The sequence below is a fragment of the Pieris napi genome, chromosome 17 (assembly GCF_905475465.1).
Source record: "Pieris napi chromosome 17, ilPieNapi1.2, whole genome shotgun sequence".
Lineage (NCBI taxonomy): Eukaryota > Metazoa > Arthropoda > Insecta > Lepidoptera > Pieridae > Pieris > Pieris napi.
The window spans coordinates 7,983,407-7,996,131 of NC_062250.1; the positions used below are offsets into that span (position 1 = coordinate 7,983,407).

Here is a 12,725-nt window from a genome sequence, read left to right on the forward strand (position 1 = left end):
TGAAATCTAATTATGGTTAAAGACATAAATTTTTGTACATTTACATACAAATAGAACCTCGTAATTTATAATATTGATGTATAAATTTTAGTGGAATAACGGTTTCTGAAAAAAAAACAACATTCCCGACATCGAAAAATGACCCGGAATTCTAAATAAGGACAGGACTGGAATGGAGAGGAATGTGACCAAGAATCCAAACAAAGGGTTTGAACAACTGTGCCATGAACAAACTCAACCTGGATATTTTTTTTTAATAAAGGAGTTCCCCCAATTCAAGTCAAATTATCCGAAAAGTATTATGAACGTTCAATATAGATATTGTCTTATCTACGACGTGTCTATCCGATCAATTAACCACCTCCAAGCCGGTCTCCGAGATTTCTCGCTTCAATACTTGCTAACGATGTCAGTCAATTTCTATTACATTCTATGACTTATGTATTAACAGTAAACTATAATCATTATCCAGTTAAAATAGTTTTATCATATAGGTACATAAATATTTTTCGTATGACTATTTACAAAAGTATTAGTATATATGACTATTTTCTATTTTACTTTTTTATTTATATGTATTTTTTTTACATCCAAGTGACATACATCCTTACGATTTCTAAAAAATACAGGCCAATCGATAATATTAAGGAAACATTGATATTTAAAACTATGTAGTTCCTTTTAGAGTATATATAATATGCTATAATTTTGGTTAAAATGGAATTTATTCATAGCATACAATACATCGATTTAAACCAACATGTAAAATAATGCCTAATAAAAAATCATGCTATTATATTTTCTGATGAAATAAATACTGAATTGATGAATACAATTAGGGATGTCGGTAAGTATACGAAAAACAAGAAAGCGAAGGTAAATAGTGTACATTTGTTGGTATTATTTACTTACTAAAGTGAAATAACATTACGACTATAATTCCCGGTTGCAGGGAAGTTCATTCCCCTGGGCTTCGTTCGATTTCTGCGGTTTAAATGCTATTATCCATCCATCTCTCTTGATTCTGTAAATTCTGAATGAGTTGAGGCCTGTATCGATGATATTGATAACAATAAAGAAATGCTGTAGTTTCATTAGGTTATTGAATATTTATACACAAAAACATTCGCACCGACTATTTGCAGTTATACATCACAAAAAATATATTAAGTATATATTATATTGTCAGGCACGTGAAACGTAAATTAACTTGCTATTAATCGACCCATGCAGACTATTATATATATGTATTATATTTCATATTTATAAGTTTTATAGACTTTTAATCTTAAAAAAGATTAGAAAAATCGCTTCTATGATATTACATTTAAAATCAATGAACGTTCCTATGTGTGCAGTGCATATGCGTGTGTGCATTTACCATATACCTACCCTCAGTATTCATTCAATTTTCTCATTAGTAACTTTATGACATAAAGTATTATAGTATCAGCCATAAACCAACGTATTAGGTAAGCGTACGTTGGCTCGATCTGAACTACGATCGTACTCGCCAAATAAGTACATAGTAGTTAAAAATGTTCCGTTTATTCGTTGAACGTTAGTAGTAGAAGTACCATAATTACAAGGCGAAGAAGGATTATTACTAACGTCCGTACGGAACGGCGTAAAGCTAAAGTATACAATTAATAACTTAAACTATGACCAAAAACTACAAGCTGGAAACGGGATTCACCACTCCTGCCAATACCCGCTCACCCGCTGACCGTTTCCTGGAATATCATCTAACCAGGTTCATTTCTTAGCTTTCTAAACTACTGTTACCTAGATACTAATTATATCATTTGTGATAAAATGCTAAAATATCTATTTTTATCATATAAATTATACATATTTCTATTGTATTTAGTATTCGCAAAATGTGTTTATTGTATAATGTTAGATGGATAAAGTTATATGATATGTAAGTACAAGTAAGAGAAAAACTTTTCGTTTTTACAAACAAGAAAGGTTCATAAAATACGCTTCAATAATTCCCAACGAGTTAACGAAGATCGGTGAAATTTGTCAGAACAATGATTAGAAATAACGAGGGGTCTATTGCGAATCGAAAATCGTAATCCCGTTGACAAAAGATAGATTAGCGAAGACACGCTGGGTCCGCGTGATTTTAATAATTCAACAGTGCGTCCGCCATCTTGTTAATGGCTAGGTTCGTCTAATAATAAATTAAGATTTTGCAAAGGGTTTGCAATTGTGTAATAATTATTGTAACTATTTCTAAATAATGTTTACTTTATTCGGATTGCCTGGAAAAACGCCCGACGATTTTAGGTATTTCTTTTACTAAGCATGAGTTTGGGTATGGGAATAATATCAAAAAGAATTTTGCTTCAGAATAGGCTGACCAGTTTTAATTCTAGCATTCACATTTAAGAATTAGATTTTGATATAAGTATATGCCACAACAGAGGACATTATTTTTACACTTTATATTATATTCCTCCTTGCTTCACTAGGCCGGAAATCATTAAAGGAATGAATAGTCTGAAAAAACTCCTTAAACATCCACATATAAGTCGTAAAGACAAACGGAAAACAATAAGTCAGCTGTACCGGTAATGGGTATATTTGCGTCGCGAATCGGTACTAACCATGATACAACAATATGCGGTATGAAAGCCTTACAGTTCTGCTGTCTTTTGATTTTTCCTCTTGTGCATATGGATTAGTATTTTGCATCTAGTAGAACCTCGTTAAGTCGAACCTCGATAAGTCAAAAACCTCCAAATCTCGAAAAAATGTTTTGTTCCCTTCCCTTAAAACACCAAAACCTCCATTACTTGAAATCTTGACCCTCTTGTTAATCGAAATAATCACCGAGTCCCTCCAAGCCACTTTGGTACATATTTTCACTCGAAAAATTAAATTTGACCTCTGTATCTCGAACATATGTACGTTTTATTTTACAACCTTTACAACTTGATCATTTGGAATTTATTATCTCTATTGTTCGAACAAAAATAAGTTACCGACTTTAAGAAATTGCCGACAATGTGAGTACACTATTGTTTCTTAGAAAACATTTTAGGAGTATACAATAATAAATTTATGACTCATGGAAACACGTGTTTGCTTGCTTTGTGTCAGGTGTTCAATTTTGATTCCCTTTGAAATTTAGCTAAGCCAGTCATTTGTTTTCGACTTAAATACTGTCAGATGTAGTTTGGTTCTACTGCAATACACATCAATTAGTACAACAGTTAACATGAGTGCTGTGAAACGTAAACTAAAAACTTTGAGTCTTGCTGAAAAATTAGAAGTGCTCGAAGCTGTGAAGAGCTGTCAAAAAAAGAAAGATGTTGCTGAACAATTTGGCCTGCCAATGAGTACTCTTTCAACAATAATAAAAAATGAATCAGACATCATGAGAAAAATACAAAACGGTCAAAGTTTGTCCTGCAAAAGACGACGAATTGCAGAATATCCGGGCTTGGAGGAGTGCTTACTTAAATGGTTTGAGCAGTGTCGCAGCCAAAATATTAGTGTTAGTGGACCACTGTTACAAGAAAAAGCCCAAATATTCTCTAAATCATTGGGACTCGTTAATTTCAGAGCCAGTAATGGATGGTTAGAAAAATTCAAAAGAAGACAGGAACTTGTTTTTAAAAAAGTTTGTGGGGAAAGTGCAAGTGTCAACATTGAAACCTGTAACAAATGGAAAAGTGAATTGCAAGATTTATTACATGGTTACGAACCTGACAATATCTTCAATGCTGAAGAAACAGGCCTGTTTCTTAAATGTCTTCCTGATAAGACTCTAACTTTTAAAAATGATAAATGCCATGGTGGGAAGCATAGCAAGGAACGTTTGACTATCCTGACTTTTAGAAATTAGTGACTTTTATTAATGCCATATTTTTTATTTTAAAATGATTTGAAATAATGTTGATTTATAATAAATAAAAATATGTTTGTCACCTCTGCAAGTTGAATTTTTATTTATTTTTTGGCGTCTCCCTTGATGTTCGACTTATAGAGGTTCTATTGTATAAAAACATTGTCATAAAAATTGTTTAAGACAACTTAATGTTTTTTTATTACTGTTTGAAGCATCAACGCCGTGCGCGTTCTATATACAAATTAAAAAAAATTGTTAGCTTCTTGAACCGTTCTCGAGAAGAACGTTTGAAGGCCGTTTCTCTAGAATAATCTACTGAACCAAAACTATAGGGTAGTTGCTATACCATAATTTTACGAGACCTATTTCGTGCTAGTGACGAACCCCGGACGGAGACGTCCCGGCGCCGTCCCGACTGCCGGATGCTTCGTAACACTCTCACTTGACATTCAATCGAGTGTGAACGCGAGACTCACTAGGGCTGTGACTATTTAAAAATATTACAGCTAAGGTTGCCACACTCCATTTTATTTGGAAGTCTGGAGGTTCCACTAGTGGAATGAACCTGGGTGAGGCAAGTGGCAGTAAGCAGTGGGGAGGCCACTGCTTTCTGTTGCTTTTTGCTTCTTTATTTCTGACATATTCTGACATATTATTCCAGTGAGTGTCTACATCTGCCTATTTTTTATTTATTTCCCATTAATTCTACCGATTATAAAGTCGCCTTCTAGATTTGTTTCCTTAAAAAACAAGTGCATGTACTGATATACAAGGGCATCGCCAGGGGGCATCTACTCAACCTTATATATTTTAGATCTTACCTACTATATTTACATGTTTTATTTATGGTAGGTACTCTCGAGACCACTCGACAATCGGCTGGCTTGTGTATTGCCTTTAATAAAGCATTTAGTATAAAAAATAACTTATTTTTATACCTAACATTTATTATAATTTTAGAATATTAAATCGAATGTTTAACAACTAAGCAACGTATTGAATACCATTTCACTGTAAATTGTATCATAATCCTTCCATTAAACTGTTTAATATGTAATAAACGCATTTTAAAATATATCCTATAGTTTCTCACATAGTATAGTGCTATATAGCCTGTGCGGATAGAGAACAGCCGTGCGATTCTGTTAATCCGTGACTTCACCTCGCACTAACAACGCTCCCTTCGTCACTCATGTCATTTTTGGAATCTCATGGTATTATGTTAAGCAATTTCACATTACGTCTTGACAAGCGGAGGGAGCTTGTAGTTTATTGTTTATCAGAATGCCAAATCGGAAAAATGACTACTTCACGACTGATTTGAGCGCGACCGCCGCTGCGAAAACCGCTGTGAGAGTTCGAAAAGTGAGTTAAAGAATCGCAAGGCTGGCATGGGAGTTTTGCGAACTAATACAATTCTTATTTGCTACACGTGATTTCATTTATCAACAAACATTATATACTTTTATAAGTATTAAGATTACTAACTAAATATGACGTAACAATGTCAAATGATGTAATTTAAGGTAAAGTATGCTGCTACCCCAAATACCACGACGCTTCTCTTTATACTCTACTCAAATTAAAATATGGATATTGAAAATTCAACAAAATTAAATTAAAATAGATACACAAGCATTTATAATTACATAGAATAAATTACGAACTGTCATAGTATTATAGAACACCGAAGTTTCGATAGCCAGAACTATTATTAGTTGAATGGGGCACCTAATACGTTTGTTTACTGCCTCCTCGTCGACAAGGAAATGGGCAGTTATCGTCTCTCGAACGATTTGCTTCGGAACGGGGTCACAATTTCGATATTCCACTTCTAGCAAAGTTATTATTTATGCTTGTAAAACGAGGTTAAAAAGCTATGTTGGATTATATTAATTACTTGTCAAGGAATGTTTGATAGAAGTAATGCAAGCATAAAACGTGTCATGTGACGTTTGCTAGACAAACAATTATTCTTAATACATTTTAAAAGTTAAATAAAATTATGAAAGTGTGAGGTAACATAATATATTCTAGTCCAAATTGACCAAAGGCGCCCAAATCATACAACCTCTTTAATCTGCGCGGAAAATTTAATTAACTACAAATTAATTGACCAATTTAAAATTATATTAACATGACGTGAAATTTATATAACAATACAAAATGATTGCTCGTATCTCCCGCTCCACGTAATACATAATTTTAATTTTAAAAGGGTGCAAAAGTATTTAATTTAAAAATAATTAATTCGACAATTCAATGTTACTTTTTTTTTTAATTCTAATATTGTATTCGCACAAAATAGATTTAAAATGATTTTGAAAATCTCCCAAATCATGAGTCGCCACTATACTTTACACATATTTCTTAAAGTTTCCTGTTTCCATAGAACATTACGTATGTAAACACATATACTTTGCCAGTTTGCGACGGAAATTCGTATATTTCATTGGACGTGATAAAGCATCTCCTTCCTCCAACTTTTTTCTCTAAATGTTCCGTCTTGACGTCACTCGACTATTTGCGCACGAATAACTTTATATAACGTTGAATACGAAATAAGTTTTGTGTAGTTTTGCAAATCTCTTTTTATACTTACTCATAGACGCTGATGTAGCGACCAACATTTATTATAGCATGTCGGAAAAGCCGAATCTGAAATTCTAAAAGATGCCACAAAGTAACCTTACGAAAATAGAAAGAAATGCTAAATTCCTTATTCGAATTTATCTTACATAGTTGCAAGAAATGTATTGCCATTGGTGTACCTCGGGTTATTTTTCAAGTACTATGCCCTAATCTGAATATTCTGTTAGTTTCCAGTCTAGACTTTTTAATCTGTAACCGCACATTAGTATACTAGACCACTTTGGGGTGGGCTAGTGGTAGCTCCACCTCTATATATGCATATGATGTCTTTAATTTAAGCGAGTTATATAGATGTTAATAAAACCAATACCAAACCTTATTAACTGAAATGCTAATTTATTATTTAGTGTATCTCCCGCTGACCACGAAAGCTAATGCTCAACGTTTCGGGATATTTAAATTATGTAAAAAAGGTCCTAATCTAATTAAGACATAAGTTATATTTCAAACCTTTCGACTAAGGGACAATGACATACATTTGAGTAAATCTTACAGGTGGAATGATGTCTTGAAATGGCATCAAAATAGCCATGCATAGAATTTATTCATGGTTTTTTAAATTATATTTGATTATTAATTTCAAGAAGGCTTTAGGCAAAATGGTGTCGCACCCGTGCCTATGATGTAGGTACCATGCTTGTGAAAACGTAAACAAATGTCAAATAGTTTACGTGTTAATTACATACATATATATCTTTATATATATAATTCTTCTGTGAGTGTGTATGTCACTGAACTTCTCTCAAACGACTGGACCGATTTTGATGAAATTTTTTGTGTGTGTTCAAGGGGATCTGGGAATGGTTTAGATTCACAAATCAGCCCGCCAGATGGCGCTGCAGTCGGTACTTTCATACTTTGCTTTACTAATCGCTTGAAATATCATGCAGGACAACGTCTGTCGGGTCCATATATATATGTAGTTGAAATATAGTATATTGCGGCCAAAACTAGTCTTCGTCGAAATTAAACTCCAAGACTACTAGGATGAGACAGGCGAGGACATTATTTACAAGTACCTACGCTACGCCAATGTCGATTTGACTAAGCCTGATTTTTGTAACGCGAAACACTGTATCGTCCGTCTCATCTTAAGCGAACTTCAGGCATACGTTTGTTTCACTAGTCACTAGAGCGGGCGGTGAGAGACGCGCGGGTGAAATCATGAATTTTGATAACTTAATGCGCGCTCTTAAGTGATAGCGCTGCCCATGGACACTCAAAACCTGCTCGCAAGTTGCGTGCTGCGTTACCGGCCTTTTCGGAATTAGTAGATACGCTCTTTTTTTGAAGGACCCTAAGTCGAATTTGGTCGGAAAAACTTCAGTGGATAGTAAGTACCACATAGTGGTGGTGCGCGGCAGAAATTGTCTTAAATAACGCTTAGTTGTGCAACGACGGACGCCGAGGTGATACGGGTGGAATGTCGTATTCTCCTTCGACGTCCGATGATGAAACTCAGCGGTAGGTATTAATCCGAACAACTCCTCGAAGCACTTAATTGTGAATGCGGTAGAAAATGCAGAGACCCCACATTTCTACGCAACGCTAAACGATCAAGCTGCTCGGAGAGGGATTGGTCGTCGAGGTGAAAACAGTACTTCATGTGGGGCCGAATTTGCGCTTTATAGAGTTGCACGCTAGAGTTGTTAGCGGTGGCGCGGAGTGAAGTACCGTTTCGCTTTGCTGAGCACACCAAGCTTGGAGGCTAATGTAGCCTTCCCTTCCAAATGACCATGAAAATAAACATCGTTCGATATGTCAACGCCCAGTATTACGATGCTGGCTGAGGCTTTGAGGAGAGTGTCTTCGAAGAGTGTGACACCAGTGTGTGTTTTTAAGAGATCCAGTTGCATAATTTCTCGGGGAGCCCAGAGGCTGGAAGCTTCGAGAGAAGCGCTAGGTTAAATAGGCTGGAAGCTTAGAAAAAGGAAGGTTAAATAAAATACATAATAATTATCTATTCATTTATGTCGAATATACAACTGAACAAATAAACATAAATAACAGATCAGCAATAGAGTATAATTCAACAATCACTATAAATTTTCCAAAAATATAACTTTGTACATAACAATTTCGGCTACAACGAATCACAACGCAGTAACCAGGTAACGTCATCTTGTCGAAAATCTTATTCACATTAAAATAAATTGATATTAGCATATAGTTATTTATTTTTCATTGATTTACATATGCTCTATATTTGCATAGATAAGATTAAAATAGAACTTCACAACATAGTACTAATTATGGTTATTACACTAAAATTGCTTTATAGATGTCAGGATAGATAAACAGAAATATATACACTTTGTTGCCTATAAAAAAAGGGGTTTACAAATCCATGTCAAGATTTTTATGTCCACGGGATGCCGTTCTGACTGTTTGGAGTTTCAAAATAACTTTGCAGAGTTAATTACAGTGTAAGCTCCATGTAACGTCTCTCGATGTAACGACAAACGCCCCAAAGCGTCGAGATCACTCGGCTTTCTTTGGTTCAGCTTGTCTTTCATACAGTGATACACTCTACATAGCATTACACCCACCCTCAATAACGATAACAATTCAATACGAAAAAGTACCTTTTAAGTTGCATAAATCAGTTAAAACTGCGGAGCGGTGTACTTTGTTTTGTCGCTTTATTGTCCTAGCGGGAAATAAACTCGACTGTCGGTACGTCATCATACGTACTGAACTTTCGAAGAAATCCGTTCTTTTTTTTACAAATTGCGCATGCTTGCATGTGCTTTATCACGAAAATGCCTCAATATCGCAAGATATGAATTAAATAAGTAAAAAATACAACCTAAGTACTGGTACAGTACAAAAATTACAGACGCAATAGCGTTCAAATACGAATTGTTTTATGTAATTAATAACACTGGTCTGAAATAAACTTTGTTTTTCTAATACAGATTTTTTTTTCCATTTAATGGCAACTCTTTGTAACGCCAAAATAGGCACAGTCCCTTGAGCGTCGTTATATAGAGATTACACTGTATATAAAATAGACCTTACTTCTAGTTGTTAGCACCTTTTTACGCAGTCAAAATCACAGATTAAATTTTCTCTTTTAATTAAGTTTGATACACCTATATGTACTTCATACAGATGCCAGATACTATTGCCACACAGGCAGGACATTACATTCTACAAATATTATATCTGTGATTTGAAAATGCTAGCAACGGACAGATTATTAAAATAGGGAATCGAAATAGCATGGTTTAACAAAACCTATTGTTAAAAAATAGTCAAAAGATATGCACAAATAGAAAGTACCAATTGGCACATGTACACAGCCATTACATTAATATAGTAATTTACATTCTCTTACATTGTTTTGACAAACCAAGGCCGTCACGATTTTCTTGGTTTTAACTTTCGTTTATTATAAGTACATGAGTTTTAAAAACTGCAATGTACATAAGCTTAATAAATCTACTAGTAAATTCGTTATTAAAAATAAAAATATCATTGAAATAAAATATGTTCCATTTTGGTTTAAAGGTCAGGTTGTAACCTATAGCTAATAGGCCTATACACAAATTCGGTGTTACTGTAACATTTTAGCCCTTTAGGACTTATCGTTGCAGCCGAAAAATATTTTAACTAAATTCATCTACTTACAAACCTATTCAACTATTAAAATAATTTGTTTTTTTTTTAATATGGTTGCGATACTTGCACGATGAACTTTAACATATTGCACCCTTTAGGATGAATAAAATGGTAATAAAATAACAATTAATTTTTGTATGGAAAACTTGGACACTCCTCATATTTACAACTATGACGCAAAAAGTATCTCAAGCGCCAGATTAAGCACTGTCAAATATGTTCTAACTTCAAATGGTTTGGCAGGTCTTGAAGCTAGATTTAAGTTTGAGTGATGTTCTAAAACTATAGACGAAGTTTGCTTTCAACTAGTATTTGTATACTAAGGAAATCCTTGCATTTGTGCACAAGGGACAATTAAGTTTACTTAATACAAATACTTGATGAAATGGTCAATATATTTGTGCTAGATACTGACCCCCACAAGTTTGGTATTTGGCCCCTTAAGTTACAATAATGACCTTACTAACCTCTAGTTGTCCTAAATCTCAAGAAAGCCATACTTAATTTGCCCTAGTCAATTTATGATCGCACAAGTATCAAAACACACCTATCTACTTCTCCTTTTCTTTCTCTTGTGCATTCTGTTTTTCTGTTTCGGGTCCCTGTATGTAGTGGTAGTTGATAAACCTAGCTCCCTGCGTCAACTGTGCACACTCATTTGTTAAGTGGCATGCAAACAATAACATGTTTCGTGGCTGTACTCGCCACGCGAAACGCATAAACATCAGCGAATAGAGTGTTAAGGCTGGAAAAATAATAGTAACTTTTCAAAGAGATTATGGTATATATAGACTGAGAACTATTGCTCCTCAGACTTACAGTATAGTAGCAAAACCATCAATATCAATGCTATTATAAAGAATTAAAAAAAAATATGTTAAATTTAAAGTTGAATCATTATGAATATGGAAAACATATTTTTTTAACAATTCATGAAAAATTAATATCCTATTTTGCGCTAGACCATAAATTTTAAAATTAGTTTAAAATAATAAAAATCTTAATTGTACATAACTATCAATAGCAGTGATAAACAATATTTAACTCAGACATCTTATCTATTATAACAGTGCAATACTATAAAGCACTTATTTTTTATAGCCTTTGGATATCAGTTTATGATAAACATCCATAAGATATGACCAGATTTCTATTACTAAATAATTATGCAATAATAAATGAGCAAATAAAGTGGGATAAAATTATAATTCTGCTATTTTCTTTTAGAATATAAAACATGTTAGTTTATATAAATCTTTGTCATAATAAGAATGCTAAATTACTATAATTGTATAATTTTTGCAAATAATAAAACTTAAGAAATTTGTAAATCCAATTGAATGGTTGGTTGCTTTAAAAATGCTAATTTCTTATATGAAAACAAGAAAACAGACACAAAGTACATGTTTTTGGTGAATTCATTTAAAACTGTTTTTTTTAAGTAATTATACTATGCCTAAATAAGCCAAGACCAAAATACTCCTTTCATACTCCAATAAGACAAACATAAAGTTTAAAACGTAATGATTAAAAGCAACCGAACTGGAGCTATGTTTATGTAAACACCTCCAGGGGTTATTGTTTAAAGATATGGTGTTTCTTAATACCACAATGTTATATAACACTACAGTGGTACAGAAACCACTACTTATCGATTTGGTTACATTATTATTTTGTATTTAACATGTATGGTATATAACAGCAGTGCTCTAATATTTTTACTATGAATATTTACAACAGACAGTTACTTACCAAATGTCATTTTACCACTAATAAACCTTGGGTCCTTTCTTGTGTCTGCTATAGCTGCTAGTGGTATACCCCAATTTGCTACTGGGCCCCAAAAATGTGTGCTGAAAAGTCAAAACCGAAAGATTAAATAAATTTTAGGAAATTAACTGTTTGTTTATATCAGTATGTAGGCTTCAAAAATTATTATACAAAATTCTGAATTAAATTATTTTGCAATTTTCAAATAAATAAAGAACAACGTTTTTATCTCACATAATTACTAACCTCATTAAATACTCCCGAAATTCTTTGCTTTTTAGCTGTTCCACTAACTTTTTTATCAACGACATTGTGGCTGAAAAGTTAATTATGAATTAGTAATTAAATACACTTGTGAGACAAACTTCTTATCAGTATAATTTGTAAGTTAAGCATGACTTAGATAACGTCTAATAAAGAATCGATTGTATAATATAATAATAATTTCTGTAAGTTGTGTCGACGAGACGTTTGTTATGGTAATTTTTTCGTGTCCCCAATCACCTCAGTTTTGACCAAGGTTATGTTTGGTAAAATTTTAAATGAAAAGCATATGCAATGTGTAAAATTTTACCAGCTTGATGTTCAAACTATTGTTCTATTTATAGTAACTATTATTCAAATTTATTATTAATTAAATTTTTCACTAACGTCTTACGTTATCAATAATATTAAATTTCTTATCAACTTTACTCACCACAGAGCTCTTTTACAAACTAGAAATACAGAAAGACTTTCGCACTTCCGTACAAATACGTAATATTTTAATTTTTTTGACTTGGGAGTGTTACCAGATTTAAAAAAAAACATTTATACG

At 33.2% G+C, this 12,725-nt stretch overlaps 1 protein-coding gene across 5 annotated transcripts; it reads right to left on the reverse strand.

Annotated features, from left to right (window-relative positions):
• Positions 1 to 8,467: 8,467 nt before the first annotated feature.
• Positions 8,468 to 12,720, reverse strand: LOC125057660 (mitochondrial pyruvate carrier 1). Of its 5 annotated transcripts, none has more exons than XM_047661440.1 (4): positions 12,606 to 12,720; positions 12,155 to 12,224; positions 11,891 to 11,991; positions 8,468 to 10,883 (listed from the first exon to the last, which is right to left on the reverse strand). In XM_047661440.1, exons 2-4 carry the CDS (start codon positions 12,217 to 12,219, stop codon positions 10,690 to 10,692), a joined length of 360 nt encoding a protein of 119 aa, XP_047517396.1. In that variant the 5' UTR covers positions 12,220 to 12,224; positions 12,606 to 12,720; the 3' UTR covers positions 8,468 to 10,689. The 5 variants fall into 5 exon arrangements, with proteins under 5 accessions (XP_047517396.1, XP_047517397.1, XP_047517399.1 ...); XM_047661441.1 differs by having other exon boundaries at positions 12,483 to 12,617; XM_047661443.1 differs by lacking the exon at positions 12,606 to 12,720 and adding an exon at positions 12,560 to 12,603.
• Positions 12,721 to 12,725: the final 5 nt, after the last annotated feature.

Coding starts and splice junctions, on each gene's coding strand:
- LOC125057660 (XM_047661440.1), bottom strand. CDS start 12,219: ATGTCGTTGATAAAAAAGTTAGTGGAACAGCTAAAAAGCAAAGAATTT. Junction 11,992..12,154: donor TTTCGGGAGTATTTAATGAG/GTTAGTAATTAT, acceptor TTGACTTTTCAG/CACACATTTTTGGGGCCCAG. Junction 10,884..11,890: donor TAGTGGTAAAATGACATTTG/GTAAGTAACTGT, acceptor TTATTTTTCCAG/CCTTAACACTCTATTCGCTG.